This window comes from Pelodiscus sinensis, chromosome 31, assembly GCF_052426305.1.
Source record: "Pelodiscus sinensis isolate ZL-2025 chromosome 31, ASM5242630v1, whole genome shotgun sequence".
In the NCBI taxonomy this organism is placed as follows: Eukaryota; Metazoa; Chordata; order Testudines; family Trionychidae; genus Pelodiscus; species Pelodiscus sinensis.
The window spans coordinates 12,304,788-12,324,811 of NC_143082.1; the positions used below are offsets into that span (position 1 = coordinate 12,304,788).

The 20,024-nt window shown below is 50.6% G+C and overlaps 1 protein-coding gene across 11 annotated transcripts in view; it reads left to right on the top strand.

The window, feature by feature from the left end:
• Positions 1–20,024, top strand: part of IKZF4 (IKAROS family zinc finger 4) — a 48,256-nt gene that overhangs the window by 14,190 nt on the left and 14,042 nt on the right. For 2 of the 11 annotated variants that reach the window (XM_075901920.2, XM_075901918.2), the window contains exons 2-5: positions 3,419–3,473; positions 12,962–13,066; positions 19,123–19,383; positions 19,603–19,770. In XM_075901920.2, the coding sequence (XP_075758035.2) occupies positions 3,434–3,473; positions 12,962–13,066; positions 19,123–19,383; positions 19,603–19,770 (574 nt within the window). In that variant the 5' untranslated portion in view covers positions 3,419–3,433. Of the gene's footprint in view, positions 1–3,418; positions 3,474–10,960; positions 11,105–12,961; positions 13,067–19,122; positions 19,384–19,602; positions 19,771–20,024 lie in introns of those variants that run through there. The other 9 variants (XM_089774731.1, XM_089774730.1, XM_089774729.1 and 6 more) reach the window with 9 other exon arrangements.

Sequence of the window (20,024 nt, forward strand, 5' to 3'; positions counted from 1 at the left end):
TGAAATTTAGTAAGAGTCGCCCGCAGCTCTTGCTGCATTTCAAAGGCAGAGGCGCAGTGGGGAACCTGCCGTGAGCGGGGAATTAAGCAGTCCCCGCTCGTGCTCAGTTCCCCATGGTGCTTCTGCCTCCCCTGTCCATCCCCTCCCCATCCCTGCACTGTAGAGATGGTGCTGTGGGGAACCAGCTTCAGCCAGCACCAGCTCCTGCTTCCCCCTCCCCTTACTGCCTCTGATACAGAGGCAGCAAGGTGGGGGGGGATGCAGGAAGTCAATTTGACTACCCCCCATCTTGGACTACTCTTTTACATCCTAAGTGTGAATAAGGAGTAAGGGCTGCAAACGGGGCCTCAACTCAGCAGTGTGCTCAGCTGAGTACTTAGCTTGTGTGAAATGAGTCGATTGTGGTCCCAGTCCTTGCCAGCCCCAGCACACAATCGAAAACAAGAATTGAAATTGTTCTTAGTCTCGACCCAGAGGCTCCCTTTGCACCCCTGTAGGAGGCCCCTCTCGGACAGAGCTGAGGCATATGGGGGGGGGAGTATGAGGAAGCGTGCACTGCTTGCGAGCACCAAGTCGTGTAGAAGCAATGAACATGCTGGCTGCAAGGACAAGTGGGGTGTGGCTTGTCCTGACTGTGGCGATGGAGCTCAGAGCAAGCTCTGCTTTATAATGAACATGGGTCATATGGCGATAGAGGGGCAGTGTTAGTTCAAGCTGGCATTGAGAGACCATGATCTGAAATGGGCACCTGCTTCATTGCACAATAAAACTGGGGAGTCCTGAGAGATGGACACACATCAGACAGAACAGCCCACTTGGAAACATCCATGAGCAAAGTGGATCATTTGGCATTTTGGTTGTGTGCTTTGTTTTATTGAGTGTTTTCAGTGGCTTCTGCGGAGTCCAGGGCAAGGGTCCGGGGGGTGGCACTAAATAAAAATTACTTTTATTTGCATGTCATGTGCCCTTTGCATGGAGCCAGGTGAATCCCCATGTGTGGGTGCCTAACATTGACACGCAAAATTATGGATTCAGGAGAAATAAAACTGCAGGAGGCACTGTGAAACAGGGTGTTGCGTATATATTTCAACTGAAATTATTTTCATCTCGTAAAGTTAATCACCATTGTGGGTAGGAAGATTTCCTGTGCAATTCAGCCATCAGGCCTGGAAAGGGATGAAGAACAAATCCAGTGTTTTGAGGTGCAGATAGAACAAGGACCCAGCCACATAAGTGGTCTATAGTTGTTTAAAAACCGGGATGACAATAAAAGGAAGGAGCCTTTCTGCTTGATTTTTTTTTTTTTTTTTTTTGGTCTGTTTATGTAGCGTGATTAACTGCGCCAGTGTTAGATTGATGTATCGGGGACCGAGCCCTCTTGTTTATCTGCAATAAGAAACCACATAAATTCCGACACTACCCCTTTCAGTAAGCTTTGTCTTCATTCTGGAGATTCCATACCACCGATAGGGCTGCGAGGGCAATTTTTGCTGCCATTACCAGCAACCGCGCCAATTTTAGTGTTTGTACCGGGGATGCTTGCGTAACTGGAAACTGAGCCACCAGCTCGCAGGCCAACGGCTGACACATAACTATCCGACGGAAACCACCGCCACAACCGCTGGCCTGGCCTTTAACTGGTAGCCCAGGAGCGAAAGGCTCCATCTTGTTAAAGCCAGCTTGTTTATATGGATGCTTTTCAATTAAGTGCCTGTTGGCAAAGCCCTAAACTGTATCTTAAAGTGAGCAATTGGAGCTATTGGGTTAATCGACCGTGATGAATGAAATAAATAAATACTATGTCCTGCTTTGCGTCCAAGGGTCTGAACATGCTTTATACAGCATGTCAGTATCCAGGACCCACTTTGCAAATGAGACAGTGACCTGACTGAGGTCATCCAGGAGGCCACGGGCTACGAGACCCCAAATTTCATGGATCCCAGGCCATTACTCAAGCCACTAAGCCATCCTGTCTTCCTGGCTACCCTGTCCATTTCTGTACTGATCTCCTCGACGCTGCTGGCAGTCTGATGTAAAATTGTAGCGTTAATACCATTTACCTGAGCAATTTTGGTTTAAAAATTCCCTCTTTAAAATGGGAATTATCAGAAGGGGCAACTCAGATTTCTCTGACCTTTAACAAAGTAGTTTGCACTGGATTGAAATAACTTTCCATCATGGGGGGGGGGGGAGAGGGAGGAAAAAAAGTTAAATTCTGTTGTTTTTCCTCCCATTCTGCTCACATTTTGCAAATTGCATTTATTTTCCCCCTCGAGGAGATAATTCATTGCAGCAAATTATCACTTTTAATTGTTCTCTGCAGCAAATTCTCCTAGTTTCTGAAGGTACCAACTGCAATTACTGCATGAATTCTAAACAGTGAAACTTGTGTCTTTTTACGGCCGCGCTGGTTTTGTTTTTTAAACAACACATGTAATTGACAAATAAAAAGCCATTTGGATGGATAAAATGTTCATTTTCTCTGCAGGGCACCAAGTAGCAAAATAGAAGGAAGATTTTTGCTTTTATTTCTAGTGTGATCTTTGGAATGACTCTCTTACAAAGCTGCGCAGCGGCACATTGTGTGCTAGTTTTCAGTCTCATTGCCCAAAGAACCATCCTCTTTCATTGATAAAATGAAGCTAAATGCTTCAGTTAAACACTTCTTATACTCCAGACTTCATATATCTGCTGCTACCCCATAGATAGCAGTAGTGCTTTTCAATAGAGAAGTCCTCTGCTGAAATGTGTTGATTCAATGAGCTGAATTGTATCTACAACTGTTATCATACCTTGCCAGTCAAGTTTTCAAATTAATTAGCAGTGGCCTGTGGGCACTTGTCCTTCTGGAACAGTCAAGTTTGAATCAGCTCTTGCCTTGTCAGATGCTCCAGGAGAATTGACAGCTGCTTTTCTCCTGTCTCGCACCACTTCCAGTGTTAGAAGTCTGACTTTTAAGAACTAATGCCATTTGACAGACTCCTATGGAAATGCTGTGATGGCGGAGAGCTGAAGGCAGGGGCTGGATGAAAGTACCCTGTATTCATTTTGTTTGTTGGGAATCGTTGCTTGTTGGATTCTCTGTGCTCCAAACTACCGAAATTTCATCACATTGCTGGCAGTGCAATAGCCTCAACTAAAATCAGCTAAAAGAACATTTTCTTGGTGCTTACAAAGTATCTCTTTAGTGCCCAATGTAAATGTCGTTCCAAAGCAAGGAGCAAATAAAAGTTTTAGCTTGTTCTGCAGTGCCAGTAGTGGTGCTGCAAACTGGCATTTATGAATCAGGACTAGGTAAGTTAATTCACCCTACAGCAAGAAGCTGATGGGCCCTTTTACTGAAAAAATTGTGTCTGGAAAGAGTCGCCAGCCTTGCGTTGCCAGAGCCTTTCTGATGGAGCTCTGCTTTCTCTTTCAGCAGAGTACCTTAAAGATGGATATAGAAGACTGCAATGGACGCTCTTACATATCTGGTATGTCACTTATGTTGCTGTTGTCCAGTGTTTTGGATATCTGTATTTCAAATGGCCATTTTCTGATGCTTAGTACAGGTTGAACCTCTCTAGTTCAGCACACTCTGGTCTGGCAACATCCGTGGTCCAGCATGATTTTAGCTAGCCAGATGTCCACTTATCGTGGGCACGGCCAATTTTCCTGCAGTCCCATGAAGTCTGTTTACAGCCACCAATCCTAGATCTTGGTGTTCTGTTGCTGTTATTTAGCTCTAATTTACCTCTAACTGTCTTTCCAAAGCCCAGCATGCAGTGGAAGTGTTGCAAATGCTGCTAGACCATATTGGCCTCCTGTGATTTGGCAGATTCTCTGGTTTGGTGCCGGTCAGGTCCTGAGGATGCCAGGCAAGAGAGGTTCAATCTGTAGTTACCCGTGTGTGAGTCTAATGCCGGTGCATTGCATTGCTGCGCAGCTCTATGTAGATACATAATTGACGATGGTGATATGGATTAGGGTTAGCGTATCTTATTAATATTTATATCTGAAAAGTATCCACACGTGGTTGGCATTCCCCTTCTCAGCCACAGATCTGTCTGCTGTCAATACAATCGTTTTTTAAGAAACAGAGTTAGAATTTAGTTGCTAAGATCAGCCTTAACTATAGCAGCTTTTATATGCTTGGTTACTCGTGTGTGATGGTCCGGTCCGTTTAGGGCACAAATCCAGGCTAGCAAGGGGTTGTCTCACCACTTGCCATATAACCTGGGGGGGCCTTGCAACTGTTACCCTCCGCCTGGGAGGCTCCCAGCGCATGCAGATTAAACCTGGAGTTTCTGTGCTTAGACAGCCATGGTGCAGGAGAGCCCCACTCTGGCTTCCATCAACCTTAGTTACAACCGAGCTCACTCCCCGTTCCAAGTTTTCCCCAAAAGCTCCTTGACGTGGCCAGCTTAGAGAAATAATAAGGGCTTGTTTGCTTCTCTGAAGAGTCCCAAACCACCAGCTCATCAGTCGAATGGAGCTAATCCTTGCTGCCCGTTAAACACAGCACTGGCTTGGACTATTCTACCAAAAGAGCATGAATTAAGTGAGTCTGAGGAAATAACGGTAGAGAGGATTCCAAGTAACACACAACACAACATGCTGCCAATGGCTAAGACTTAACTTGCCAAACTACTATCTGGGTTCAAGGTAAAATCTTTGCCAGATGCTCAAGATGACTCAAAATGGATGATGTCTGAAAATGTCCATGCAATGTGCAGCGGCAGCCAAAAAAACAAACAGAATGCTAGGAATCGTTAAGAAAGAGCTGGAGAATATCTTATTGCCTCTGTATAAATCCATGGTACGCCCATAGCTTGAATACGGTGTACAGATGTGGTTGCCTCATCTCCAAAAAGATATCGTGGCATTGGAAAAGGTTCAGAAAAGGGCAGCAAAAATGATTGGGGGTATGAAATGGCTGTCAAATGAGAAGAGATTAATAAATTGGGGACTTTTCAGCTTGGAAAAGAGGTGATTAAGGGGGGGATATGATAGAGATCTATAAAATCATGACAGGTGTGGAAAAAGTCAATAAAGAGTTATTTACTTGTTCCCATAATACAAGAACTAGGGGGTCACCAAATGAAATTAATACGTAGCAGGTTTAAAACAAACCAAAGGAAGTAATTCCTCACATGACGCACGGTTAACCTGTGGAACTCCTTGCTAGAGGATGTTGTAAAGTCTAAGACCAACAGGGTTAAAAAAAGAGCTGGATAAATTAGCCTGGATAGACAGGAATGGTATCTATACACTCTGTTTTCAGAAGCTGGGAATGGGTAACAGGGATGGATCACCTGGCTACCTGTTCTGTTCAGTCCCTCAAGCACCTGGCATTGGCCACTGTCGGCAGATCGGATACTAGGCTAGATGGACCTTTGGTCTGCCCCAGTCTATCTGTTTTTATGTATTCATCATACCTTTGGCCAGGACCTTGTCACAGAAAAGCAACAAGTTAACTTCCCTTGTTTCCCGAAGTGAAAGGGACGTTAGGGGCTCTTTTCCCCTTCTCTAGAGTCCACCGAGACGCCACCCGTAACCCCTTAGGTTGAAGTACCCTAAAGACTGTTAGCTGCATCCCCCACTTCCCTTGTTCAGCCACACTATTAGTGAGTCTTCATAATGTCTCCTTATAGCGCTAACACAGACGCTTCCCAGTGACATTAATCTCCAGCATGTTCCAGGCATTCGTAAATGACCTGATATTGTATTCAGTCAGTCCATTCAGTTGCTTGTTATTTTATGTTTAGGGCACGTTTCTGCCTCCCCTCCCCCCATCTCTATAGTTCAGATGGGGGTGTAGCCATATTGTCTTCCCACTCCCCCATGCATTTGCTTGATTGCTTTATTTATCTGTAAACACATTCTCTTTGTCTTTTCCAAGTACTTTTGGAAGCAGCTGGGCAGAGAAGCCACATTCCTTTGTGTAGGGTGGGGTAACTCCTGTTTGACTGGCAAACCCATTTTAAGAATGATGCTTTCAGTCTCGACCCATGACTTTGCACCAGTTTCTTGCACTTGCATTCCTCAGTGTTCTTAATAACCAGCACGTTACCAGCTTTCTAATGACATTCCATGGCACCTCTCAGTCAGATACAGATTATAACAGCCGCCACTCATGGCTAAGTACCAGGAAGCCCTTTGCCCTCTGCCCCTGTGCTAATCCGTTTGATGTCATTAATGCCTCATGTCCTCCATAGGTCAGAGCTGAACCCTCACTGCAATCAGATGGAAAAGTCTCTTTCCAGTGACACCTGGCTTGATCTACTGTACTAGACAGCCGAAGGAGTTTGATGCCCTGCTTATGATTATGGGATGAATATTCTGTTCTCCCCTGTTAGATGCATGAATACACAATGGTAAACTTGCAAACACGTGTGGTATTTCAGACCTTCATGGCTTCTTTCAAATACCTGCCCTGCCATACACTATGCTATTGAGTGTTAAGATTACATCTGGTGTTCAGGCTGGGTTTGAAGTCATGAAATATGCAAGAGGAAAGGGCGTGAGGTGAGTTCACCTCTGTGTGGCTGATTGTAACAATCTGTTGGTAACACGAAGCCCCTTTTGGGTGGGAGTGGATAGGGTGGGTCAGAATGGCTGTTCAAAGCGTTCAGGGGCTTGTGAGCCTCTCGAGACGTGGTTTCAAGAGCGCCAGTGGGTTTCAGAGACTACAGGGCTGCCTATTGAAACCAGGCTCCTTGTCCTTATATATAAAAAGTGAAACGGGCTTGCTGAGACCCGGCAGCTCTCTAGTGCATATGCATCCATATCGTAACACACCCCCGTTTGAAATTCAGTCACCGTTCGAGGAAGGCCTTGGGCTAGAATGGGGTTTGGGTAAACAGCAAGCTGGAATGGAGCACTGAGATCTCTACTGTGGCCTCTTGTAGGACTTCCGTGGATTCGTCTTGTAGATTAAGGTGATGGGTGGAGCTGCATGGGCCGTGACCAAAAGACATTGTCTCCCAGGGTGAAGGTGGGAAGTGAAGTGCATTGATAGAACTGTGGAGCAGAGTCAGGGCTGTTAAACGGGAGGCGGGCTACTGGCCACGATTGGGGTGCACTGAGTTGGTCAAGGAAATTTGAGCAGTGCCTGTGTGCATCAGATACGTAATGTCCTGGTCACGCTGGGGGACAGAATCCAATGAGCCTGACTCAGTTTTCTTTCTGTCTTTCGCTCTCCCTCCCTCCCTGGAGGATGCGAGCTAGTGGGTTTCTGTCAGTATGTTGCCACTTGGGCCTGGGTTACTGTGCAGCCCTGAGCTCTGGCTGACAGGATGCTGTCTTGTGAAGTCACAAACGTTTCCATGAGGAGAGGCCGGCAGCTCGTATGGCCCAACGTGGGGGCTGTGCGAGGTTAGTTCAGTTTCCCACGCAGCAGAGCTGCGTCTCCTTGCTTTGTGGGTGAGTCTGACCAGGCCTGGGTGCACTCTGCTCAGAGGTTTGCATTGTCTTGCAAGCTGCTGCTTTCCTTTGCTTTGGGAATTTTCTGGTTAGCGTCACCCCTCCCCTTGGCTGCTGCAGCAGGTTCCTGTTTGCCCCTGAACTCCATGGAGATGCCGTTGTTCCCTAAGAATGCCTGAAATGAAAAGAGAGTGCGGCTCCCTTGATGTAATTTGAATCCTGCTCCAGCTCTGGGTGCAGGAACTCCGAGCTGCTGGCAGCTCGTCAAGGAATAAAGTAGCACAGGGACTGGTCAAGGAGAGGAGAAGAATTGGAGTCTCACTATCACCTTTTCCACTTCCCAGTGGGGCGGCAAAGCCATTCAGGCCAATGTTCACATTTTGTCAAGGGCATTCTCCGCACGCTCTCCCTGTTGTCAGCTGGTGCAAGAGCGAAGTGTGACCAGGAGGAATTCATAATCCACTTTATCCCGGCCTGTCATCCCAGGCTGCAAAGTCATGTGGGCACGGGTGATCTGAGACTAAACACACTGGCATACCTAGCAGGCAACCTTTCTCCGCCTTGCATTCCAGGGAAAACCTTCCACCCAGTTGGACATTAGGAAAAACTTCCTGCCTGTCAGGGTGGTGAAACACTGGAATAAGTTGCCTGGGGAGGTTGTGGAATCTCCATCTCTGGAGATTTTTAAGAGCAGGTTAAATAGACATCTATCAGGGAGGGTCTAGACCAGTGGTCTCCAACCTTTTTACACCCAAGATCACTTTTTAAGTCTCAGAACAGACGAAGATCTACTGCCCCTTCCCTTCCTTGAAGCCCCGCCTACATTACATGAGGAAACCTAATGTAAATGTACTGCGCAGGTGCGCAGTTCAGAGAGGGCTCAAGAGCTACTCTTGGAGCCCCTGAGATCTACCGGCAGATCGTGATCTACTGGTTGGTGACCACGGGTCTAGACAGTGCTGGGTCCTGCCATGAGGGCAAGGGACTGGACTTGATGACCTCTCGAGGGCCCTTCCAGTTCTAGTGTTCTATGAAAACCTGAACTCACACTAGGCCAGGATACTGCATTGGTAGTGGACGCCAGTGGAGTTGTACCTGCTTATGCTGCATCTGGCCTAGAGCGCAGGCCCCCAAGTGGGGATGTTGGCTCCATCGGAAAGCGGCGTAGTGGCTCCATTACCTCCCCACTAGGCACCAAACCAAGAGCCACCCAGCCATTCGATATGGGCCTCGAATAGCCAGTGACTCAAGTTGATTCAAAAAGGAGAAGGAGGGGGAGAAACAAAAACAAAACTCCCTTCCACAAAATCTGGCTTTGCAGTTAAAGGAAAACTTTCACATGAGCCCGTCCAAGTTTTGTCAGACATTTCAGGCTTTCCTTGGAAAACGGAAAACCTGAAAATGTTGTTAAGAAAATGGAATTTTTGTTGGGAACCTTTTCTAGAAAAATACAGTTTTCGATCCGTTCTGGTAATGGCTCCGTTACTACCAATCACAGGGGCAGTAAACAACACATATCGCATATCAATTCCCTGAGGCACATGTCCTCGGGTTGTAGAGAGAACAATCTCTCCATGGTTTTTAAAAAGGCAGTAAAAGTCATTCTCTGTGATTAGTGCTTTGCTGTCCTCTTACCATCAGACACGTGTGCTCTTTGACACTGGGAGAGTGGGGCCCTTGCTACCTACTGACACCATCTCGTTTGCTTTGCCTTTTGCCTCAGGTGATCGCTGGAAGCAGAGAAGTGTGTGTGTGTGTGTGTGTGTGTGAGGCTAGGGGCGTGGGAGCAAGGACTCCTGGCTTCTGTAGTGGCTTTGCCGCTGAGTTGTATGTCAGATCACTTGTCTGGGTGAAGCTAGGTGCTTTCTGGTTCCTTTGCCTCAGTTTCCCCATCTATGAAATGGGGATAATAGCACGCAAAGGCTAGGTGAGGTGTATTATTCTGTATGTTGTGTACAAGACTTGTGCACGCGTTGAGTGAAGTGTTGTCTTCCGCCGCATGAAATTGTAGAGCTGTGCGAGTTATTCCAGTTAAACTCTGGAGAGATTCTGAAGCCACATGCAGTCCCTCCACAAAGTAGGTCAAAGGAGTGGGATGAAGCCATGTGTATTGAAAGGAACCCTGCAAATTCCATTGTGAGTTCCTGGCCTCTCTGATAGGTGCAGCTGTCTTCTCAGAGCAGTTTGCATGATTGGCCCTTCTGGGTGGCAGGAAAGGGTTAAATCCCTCTTGTGTGGCAATGTTGCTCTGTAGCTGTTGATGGGCTGGCATTAGGACCCAAGCATCAGGACTGAAACTCTCAAAGGCCTTGGCGAGGGCTCTGGTTTTAAAAGCACTCTTGCTTCTTCAGAGACAGGTCAGTTTCTGCCCAATATACTGGGTGGGGATGGAACCTTTGAGTGCGGATGGAGGCTTTGGGATGTTAACTGGTTACATGATAGCGTGTAACCGGTTAACGCTTTGACTCAGCTCCTGCTGCCTAACCCACCAACTCCTCCTGCGCAGGCCTGACGCGGCTCGCGGCCACCAGCGTTCACTGCCACGGGTCGGTTAACTGGTAAGCATCCCCACAGACCACCTGCTTAGTGGTTAACCGTTTGACCTCCCCAATGGGGCCCTGTCAGCTCTCCAGGGCCATGGCATCCCAGGGCCTTTCTCCTTAGGGGCAGGTTCTTAGCTATGCACAGTCTGTCTGCCTGGGCCGTCCCAGCAGAGGCTATGTGCCGGGAATGGATTCAGTTAGCCGTTTGTGTATGCAGCTTTGCAAACTCTTTGGGGGCTTTCGGGATAAAAGGCTCTAGAGAAAAGTAGGATGACTGGGCTGCCAAAAGGAGTTTGTTTGAGCCAAAAGGAGCCGCCGCAGCTGGGACTGAACCGCTGTGCGCTGGGACTGTCTGGAAGAGGGGGCACTTGACCGTCTCGGAGCTCCCCAGTAGACCGGTCTTGTGCCTGTGCCTGGATTGCATTAAATACTTCCCCCCACCCCCTCTTGAATCCATTACTAAGATTTCAAGACACCCTCTTTCCCCACCCATTGCTACAAGTTCAGGGTCCACCCCAATGCTCCGTCATTAACCGGATGCTTGGAGGGTGACGGTTGCTTGCTAGGGGCCTAAATCTGGCTTGGGACGTGTTTTCCTACATACACTTGTCTCTCTTTCCCATTGCTTTTCGTGGTACTTTGCTCAGTTGCTTCTTGTGCCCGTGGACTGCAAGGTCTGTGATGGCAGATTTGTATCCCAGCAGTGTGAGGCGGGTTCTCTTCTCTGCAGCATTGTTGTTCGGTCTTGGGCGATGCTCTGTTAGCGCTTGCAGCCGTTCCCCATGGAGACAGGGCTCTAGGCTTAGCCCCTTTTTTTTGCTTTAACTGGCTTGTTAAGGGGATGGCCCAGCCGGGCTCTCTCGCTGGCTGAGCTATTTTAGGACACGTGCACACACCCGGCGAGCTGCCGGGGGAGCGAGCGTGCCTCTCTGCAAAAGGGGATGCCGCAGCCCTGAATTCCTGCTAACTGTGCCTCTTGACTGTAAAATGACGGCCGTTTCTCTCACTTCCAGGAATCTCTTCTTCCTGGAAGGTGAGTGGCTGAGTTCACCCTACCACTGCCATGCAGACATGCACACACAGCCTGTATTCCAGTGCTGTTTCCAAGGAGTTGGCTGTGATAACACTCCAGGGTATCTTCAGCAAGGTAGAATAATGTAAGTGAAATGGGAGGGCGGGGGGGAATGACTCTGTGCCATTTCTGTCTCTTTACGTTGGGGGTGGGGAGGAGAAAGGGGGGGGGTGTCTTTAACATGCTGTGCAGGAGAAATCTCTTTGGATGGAGATTGAGATGGGGGTGGGAGGGAATGGGAAACACTTGACCATTTGAAATGCTACCGCAGGCTTCTGACCGTGGGAGAATGACAAAAAGGCAAATGCTGCCAGGGATAAAGGATCAGAGGGTGATTATAACCAGAGGTGCTAAGTGCCTTGAGCAGAGATTAGGTGCCACTGCCCCTCCGCTCCCTCCCCACTGCTGTGTCTTTTCTGAGAGGCTTCCCGGCTGTAGAACGTATGTTCCGTGCTTCTCGTCCAGCCGTAACGCCTTGCGCGTGTCGGCGGGGCTGAGACAATGCTGGGTCCAGCTCTTAGGGAGCGTGAAATGGCCCTGCCGGAGCCCTGCAGCATCACTGGGTTTCTTAGTGTTCTCTTTGGTGGTTTGAAATTCTCGTTAACCTCTCCTAGTTCGGAGCGAATAGCTGGTATCCAGGGCGTGTGGCTTCTGCTGGTGATGTGTGTTGGCTTAGCATGACTCAAACTTGCCGGCAACAGCTTATTGAGCCAGTCAAAGCATGGGGGAGAGGAAGAGAGGAGATCCGGGGGTTTCTCTACCACCCTTATGCAGAGGAACAGAAAAATCTTCCTTAAAGTATTGCTGTGGGGTGGGGCTGGAGGGGGGGGGATGCTGCCTGGGCAGCCCCAGCTCAGCACCATGGCTCTGTGCCAAGTGGTGATTTGCAGCCTGACACATCACTTCGGGGCATTTATGGTAAATGACTCCCATTGCCGGCATGGCCTCCTATGCCGCGTTCCCTGTGGCCCCTCAGACAACGGGGCGAGCTGGACGGCATGTGTGTCGGGACGAGGGTTTACCCAGATGCAGCCATTAGAAGCAGCATTACCATCTGCATCAAAAGTTCGCACGGCTACAGCCTCCGTCATCCCATCGCTACTTGCAAGCTGTTCGTGCCGTGCCACAGCGACGCAGCCCACAGCAGTGGTGGTGGGAGGGGACATGTGGCCTGGGAGCATGAAACCTACGTGGCGCCCGAAGGTTCCTGCAGGTCCATTTGCAGCAGGCGGGCTCTTGGCTGGCAAGGGTTTGTCCGGGCAGGAAGCTGTGCAGCGCATTGCTAATCTCAGGAGGGTGAAGACCGGAATCACCCTTGCCGGATCGAATTAACGCCCGGCCTCCCAGGTGACAGCTGCCTTGTTGCGGGAAAGGTCTACCCTCAGTAAAGACACGGTGCTTGGGACGGCAAACCAGCCCGTGTCATGAGCTGGCTCCCGGTCCCCATCGTGCTACAGAAAACAGACCTGCCTGGGGAGAGCGTCAGCCTGTCCGACTGCTGCCATGTTTGTACTTGCAAAGGGCTCCCTTGGGAGCAGTCCCAGACGCTTGCAAAGCCAAGGGGCCAGTGATCCACCTTTCCAGCTGAGGCCCGGCGGGCGTCCTCGCACGTAGATGTGTGCATCTTTTCAAGCGCGCTGGGGGTTGTCTGTCCACTAACCATTTCGCTGCAAAGTAACACGCCTCGTTTGCACGGCACCTGGAATGTGCCTAGGTCCCTGGCCGCTCTATTGCCCCCTGTGGGAAAGGGTTTGTCTTTCAGCAGCATAGCGGTGTTTGTCTTCCGACACCCAAACAGAAGGGCAGGAGGTCCAGCTGGAACCTCTTTTCAGGGCTTCGCTGCTTAGGTTACGAGGGAGAGGATTTCACTGACTGACACCGATTGTAAAGCCGGCAGGAGCGGCCCCCTCTCATCTGTGTTCCCTGCTTCTTATTCCCAAAGGTAGTGGGGATTCGTCTCTGGAGAAGGAGTTCAGCTCAGCGATCGTGGGACCCACGGTGAGCACCCCAAACAGCCAGCACTCCTCCCCGAGCCGCTCCCTGAGTGGTGAGTACACCGTGCTCGTCAGACGCAGCTGGCTTCACCGGACTAAGGCTGGGCTCTCTGTGAAGCCATCCGGGAAAGCTTCCTTTAGAATTTCACTCTTCAAACTGAAGAGGGTCAATTCTGACTTCAGTTCTTGTGCTCAGAGCTGCAGTGGGGATTCTTTCTTGAGCTACCAGCCTCTCTGCCTTGAGAATTAAAGTCACCTGTGTGTAACCACAGCATGCTTGGTTCCATACTCCCTTTATAAGCTTGATTTGTTGGCGCAGAACCAACCCAGCTGTGCATGCCTGACTGTTAGCAGGAGAGGCATTTGCGTTGTGGGGGGGAAAACCTCTGGGGCTGCATAAGAACGAAGTGCTTGTTGCAACCACCGGGTCCGATATACTGGAAACGAAACAGGGCCATGGAGTTTCCCCCTCACTGGGTGTCGGAGCAGGTGTGATTCCTAGGGCAAGTCTCTCTGTGCTGGGATCCAGCGACAGGTTGCTCATGTGTGGCTAGAGAAGCCAAGCAGCTGGGAGTGTGTTGTAGCAGGAGAATGGCTGTTTTGGGGAGATTTACAAATGTCGCTAGGTGCGTGGAAACGAATCTCTCCAGCGGGACACCAACCTGTACGCACCTCTCCAGACAAATGGTTGAAAGAGCTAGCAATGTCTGAAACGAGAGCTCACAGGAGACTCTGGACGTGAGCGGCTCTGCCCTCGGACACTCCGACAGCACATGTGTCTCAGGAGCCTTGCAGAGGGCTCTCTCCTTGCCAGCTCACTGAGTCCAGGGCTACGCAGAGCCAGGCTGGTGAAGGAATGGGCAAAGCAGAGAGCTAGGCGCAGCAGCTCTAAAACAGCACTTAGATCTATTGACCGCATTGGCGAACATTAACTCTTAACCTTGGGCGTAAAAACTACGGTGGGAGGTGGGAAGTGCCTGCTGCGATCCAGTGAAAATCAAAGGCATGGGCCATCTTGGTGCCAGCCATGATGACTTGCAACCTCTGCTCACCTGAGGTGGCAGGCGTCAAGTCCACCCAGCTCCTGTCATTGCTGCTTTTTGGTTTTGGTTTTTTCCTCCTTCGGCTCACGATCTAGTCTCAGCACTAGCTAGAAACCTTGTCTGCCCCCTCCATGTGACTTTAACATCATGGCATGGAGTCAAATTGGCGTGTGCCCGTTAAAGTCTTGTCTGCGTCCAGCCACTGCTTTCTTGGACTCTCCTGTGATGTGTGTGTGCGCGTGTGGCTGGGAGAAGTGCTGAGCTGGGCAGGGGTGGGCCAGCACAGTAGGGTTTGGACACACTTCTCAGGTGAAACTTTTCAGCTCCGTCTCTGCGTTGTGGCTGAAATCTTTCTTCACGGCCCAATGGGGAACTAAGCTGCTTTTTTAAAATGCATTGCAGAGGCCACCTGGTAAAATAAGTAGGTCTGATTTCCCGATTTCCCTCCCATCACCAATCTGCTTACCCGCCCTTCACGGTGGTGATTGCCAAGACATTTAAAGTTTCACTTATGTGTCAAAAATGGCATGACCCTTGCACAAATGGAACTTAGCAAGGTTTAAATTGTAAACATGCTGTTCACAGCTTCCTGGCCGAGTCTCCCGACAGCATGCGTATCCCTGAGCCCTGGTGTTCCTTGAATAGAAATAGCATTCAAGCAAGAGAGACGAGAATTCATTCATTCCTGCTTTGTTGGCAAGCTCTGAGTTCAGGAGTCAGCATTTCTCCCCAAAACTGATCCCAAATTGAAACTGACCAGGTGATACAGATCACAGTGATCACATGCTTACAGGAGAGAGGGAGAGGAGCGATTTACTTTCTGTAAAAGAGAAATTACCGTGTAGTTCATTCATTTTTATTACGTGCTTCCAGCAGCTCCCAAAAGTGTGGATCTGGAGGCTGCCCAAAGGGTGCTAGGACAAGTGAGATCCAAAGTAATAAGGTTGCACCATGATAAATTAGCCTGGGTTTGTTCCCTTTCCTCCTGTATTATTTGGCCAGTGGTTTGCGTCTTGTAAAAATGGGTAGAAGGCCCCCAATGAATCTCACTTTAGTTCTCGCTTAGGAAAGCCTAGGGAAACTCCCAACTTTTCACTTGAACATAAGGAGAGAGAATCCCACCAAGAACGACCTCAAGAAAAAGCAAGCTCCCTTCCCCTTTAATGGAGGGAGGCTGGTGATGGTATTGCTCCTGATCTGACTTGACTTCACAGCTGGTTCCTCCACAAGCCTTGTGCCCCAGAGGAGTGGGAATATTATATAACCTGCTCTGCCAGCAGAGAATTGCACTCCACGGAGGCTGGGCTCTGCATTGGTTCTGAAAAGAGAATTGCAGAACAATAGTTGGCCTCTCCTCCCAGACAGAAAATAACAGTCCCCGGGGGGACGGAAAAATATCCAAGTGCAGCAAACATCCGCGTATCCGGGCAGCTCCTGCCAAGAGAGAAGCTTTTCGCTTCGTGTTTGTGCACAGAGGCGTCCATTCGTGCTGTGTCTCCAGGATGCACCCGGCAGAACGTGGTGGGTTTTAAACTTCAGGAAAGCATTTCAGCCTCGGTCTAGCCCAGCCAGTATCCAGCAGCTGCCTCGACCGGTGGCATGCCAGTCAAGCTGTTAGTGCCCAAGTCCAAGCAGAAGCTGTGTTCATCTCCTCAGGAGGCTTTTGGGAGATGGCCTTGTCTGTCAGTTACAGCGGAGACTGGAGAGCCAGAACCCAGCTCTGCCGCTGCCATAAGGAAACCTCAAATGAATCACTTCCCTTCTCCAGTTCTCCCAGTCTGTGAAAGGAGGCTGATCCCCTGATCTCACAGAGTGCTTGAAAGGCTCCATTGAAGTGCAAAGGGAATGTAGCATTCGCCATCCTTCAGTCCAAGCAGCTACCTCAACTGTGCTGTGGTCTGCCCGTAGGCCACAAAGTACAGGCAACTGAGCCCTACAGCATATCCCACTGCTGACCATACACTCACCAGTCAGGGAGTAGGGACCGGTCACTTTCAGGCTGTGACTAGGATTCACTGGTGGCACATGGAACTCAGAATGGCGGAAGAGTGTCTGTGCTGAGCCTGTGGTCCCAGGTGGTCACTTGAGTAGAATCTGCCACCCTCGATCCTAACAGCCATCTCACCGAAGGGCAGTGAAAACCTGCAGCATCCCGATGCACCCCCCAACGAGGGATGTTAAATATCGGTTAATTGAATAGTCGAGTAACCTCATGAATTCTTATTGGTTAGTCGATTGTTCTATAGTCCGTGGGGGCAGGGCCGGCAGCCAGTGTGCTCCGGCTCCACTCCTGAGGAGTTCTCTGCCCTTCCACGCTGCTGCATCTGTATCAGAGGCAGTAGCGTGGGGTGCCAGCTGTGAGCTGGTCTGCGAGGGGAGCCAGTTTAAAAACAAGCTCCCCTCACGGACTGGCTGCCTGTTACCCTGTGCTCCTGCCCAGACCTGTCGCAAGCCAGGACTGAGCTGGGCTGCTGGCCAGCCTGCTAAAAAAAATTACTAGTAAGGGCCGGAATGCGTGTAGCATGTAGCATTAATCTATAAGCTTTTGCTTATTGGTTAATCGACTACACTATTACATCTCTATCCCCAACAAATGTACCTGCCCAGTCTTACCCCAAATCCAAAACTTGGCTCATTAAGGCTCTAATCCCATTGACCACTTGGTATTCAAATCGCTGGCCTCTTGTGGAAACACAGCGCTAAATCCATGCCGAGACCCTGAAAGTGTGTTGCCCATGTTAACTGAGTCCCCCAGACGTTAGGTGAGAATTAGCCCCCTTTGCACAAGGCTGTGCCTTGCGTTGCTCCAGGGGTTGGGTCCGCATCAAACCTGGCACTAGCCAGGAGTTCATGGTGACTAGTCCCATGTGCAGCCCTCACACCCGTCTCCAGGAGGCACTGCAGGCTCTGTGAGGAAATCCAAACAGCAGGAGAATCTTGTAGTCTGAAATTCAGGCCAGTCAATTTCCTGGCATGCCCACATGCTGAGAGATCGGGAACAGCCACATCTAGTGCATTAAATGGAAGAAATAAAGACTCTGATATTTGAAGGGAAGCAATTAAACTCCTGTGTGGCTTAGCTGTGGTCTGCCTTTCCGCTGGGTGACCCGCTCACTGGCCGGCTCCAACTCTTGCAGGAGCACTAGGAGAACAGGGGGTGGGGGCTTCATTACAAAGAAGCAGCTATTGCTGTCTAAAGAGCAGCATGAGGAATCCCTGGAAGGAATTCCCTCTAGTTCTTGACTCCTGGGGACAGCTTAATGCAGCAGGAAACTTCTAAACTGAATCATGCACAGACCTTGCTCTCCAGGGGAAATGTGCTTCACATGAGAGTAACACCCAGCTGGAAATGCCCTGTCTTGTTCAGGGTGTGACCAACACTTAAAGGGTCTCCCCATCTGCTCTGAAAAACTACCCTTCCCAGGCTGGCCTGGAAACACCAGGGGTCTGGAGAGATCAGAAAATGTGGGGACAGGGAGCCCCAGTCCTTCCTCTGCCCACGGTGCTCTACCTGGCTCTCAAGGGAATAAGCAGGGAGTCGTCGCTGTCCAGTCACTGTGTGTCTCCTGAAGAGTTGTTTGATTTGTGGCATTCCACAGATCATTAGAATAGCTGGGAATGTAGGTCACGGCTGGCAGCTCCTTTCCGCTTTCCAGTCTCAGCCGGGGATGCGGCAGGAGCGAAGAAAGGTGGCAGCCAGAAGGCCGTGTGCACGGGTGCAGCTTGCAGGCAGGGGGCTTGGGAAACACGCTGGAGATCAGGTATACTGTGTGGTGTCCGTTAGAAACACTGCACTGGACAGGTTTCCCTTGGCAGAAACAAAGTGCCGCACTGACTATCCCTGCAGACCTCTGTGGCTAATGCTCTCCTCCTCGTTGCCTCAGGAGGAGGGGTGCTCTTACGGGGTACTGTACTTCCAGGTGTGCACTGTGGCTGTTAAAATGCAAATGTTCAGGTAAACATGTAACCGCTGAAAAATTCAGTGGTTACATGTTTACATGTGGGGGCGGGGAAGGCGGCTTAAAAGCCGGCTCCCTGGGCACACTGGTTCCCGCCTGGCCTGTCCCCTCCCCCATGCTGCTGCCTCTGATACAGAGGCAGCAGTGCGGGAGGCTAGGGGAGCCCTGCGTGTAACCAAGGGCAGGGTGGCGGGTTCAAGTCCTGCCCACTCTGGGAGAGGTGGGATAAAGGATGCCCTAAATTCGAGGTGATGGGGCGGGTTCTGGTGTGGCCCAGGGGAGCTCACCATTGGCCTGGTGAGCCAGGCTTATTGCTGCAGGCCCTCTACTGGACACTCCTTTTCCATGGCCCCAGCTTTTCTACTGCTTGATTCTTGTGTTTCACTGGCCCCTGGCAAGTCTGGCCAGGCCCCATTTGTAGAGCTCTCCTCCATAATGGCATGCCCCATTCCTGTGTCTTTGCCCCGCTTCCACAAACCCTCTTCTTTCCAGAGGCTCCGCATTGTTCCAAGAGTTTTCAGTATCCCAGGGCATAGCATCTACCACGGTCAACTGATCCCAGCCATCCCTTCATTCTCATGCACGTGTTCTGGGCCTAGGTGACTTTGCCGTGCGGCTGGCCAGCAAATTCACGATCTGCTGTCAGCGCTTGGACTTGCCCGGTGACTGCTTTCAGAACTCCTAGTCGTCCACTTCCTCTTGAATACCCCTTCTCAGCCAGGCAATCGCTGCTTGGCAACCCAGACGATCAAAACCAGCAAAGTTTCTGGTTGCATTTGGCCACTTCACTATTTCAATTTTGGCCTCGTATCTCTCGGGTCCCACGAGCCATCAGATTCTTTAATGCCCTGTGGTCAGCAGCTGCCCAATTTTCCTGTGGAAATGGGAGCAATCTGGGAAATACGGGGAGAAGCAGTGTTCTTATGCACCCTTAACCAATCAAGAGCCTGACAAGCAAATAATTTAACGCGTTCTTCCCTGTTTTCCTTGCCGTGACGCATAGAACATCAGTGGTATTACTCTTAGTTCTTTTCAATTGCCTATTGAGTTTTTCCCGTTGACCATGTGTGAATTGATGTATTTGTTGTCCCTCCCATCCCCCTGTAGCAAACTCAATCAAGGTGGAAATGTACAGTGATGAAGAAGCCAGCAGGCTGCTGTCGCAGGACGACCGCCTCATCGAGAAAGAAGACAGCGTGATTGTGGAGGACTCCCTCTCCGAGCCCCTGGGGTACTGCGACGGCACAGGGCAGGAGCCTCACTCTCCCGGCGGCATCCGGCTCCCCAACGGCAAGCTGAAATGTGACATCTGCGGGATGGTGTGTATCGGCCCCAACGTGCTGATGGTGCACAAACGCAGCCACACGGGTGAGCAGCAGGTGCAGGCGCCAAGGACTGGATGGGCTGGGGGCCCTTAATGGAGCTCCCATGTAGGGGGACTGGGGGACGTGTTCCCTGTTGGATAGACCCGGGGCTGCAAGGCTGTCAGTCTGACGACCCCCCGCCCAGCCTGGAATTCTGGGGCAATGTTAGGAAGGATTTTGTCACCCACCCCGCAGGGGGTCTCACAAGCTGCTTGTCTTTCAGGGGAAAGGCCGTTCCACTGCAACCAGTGCGGCGCCTCCTTCACCCAGAAGGGGAACCTCCTGCGCCACATCAAACTGCACTCTGGCGAGAAGCCCTTCAAATGTCCCTTCTGCAACTACGCCTGCCGCCGGAGAGACGCGCTCACCGGCCACCTCCGCACGCACTCAGGTGGGTAGCTCCGGGTTCCATCTCGCCTGGCCCGCCCCCTTCACTCGAGTCCCTGAGCGCCTCCCAGTGGTCAGGGCCTCTCTCTGCACCATCTCCCAGTTGGTGCCGGTCCCACTGGCCCAGCCTTCCACGTGCATAGGCCTGTCTTCCTAACCGGCCCTGTGACTTTGAGCGAGTGACTCTGTGTCTACCTCAGTCTGCTGAGCTGGTGAGTTGGGTGCAGTGGGAGCCAGGCTGGTGTCTTGCCAAGAACT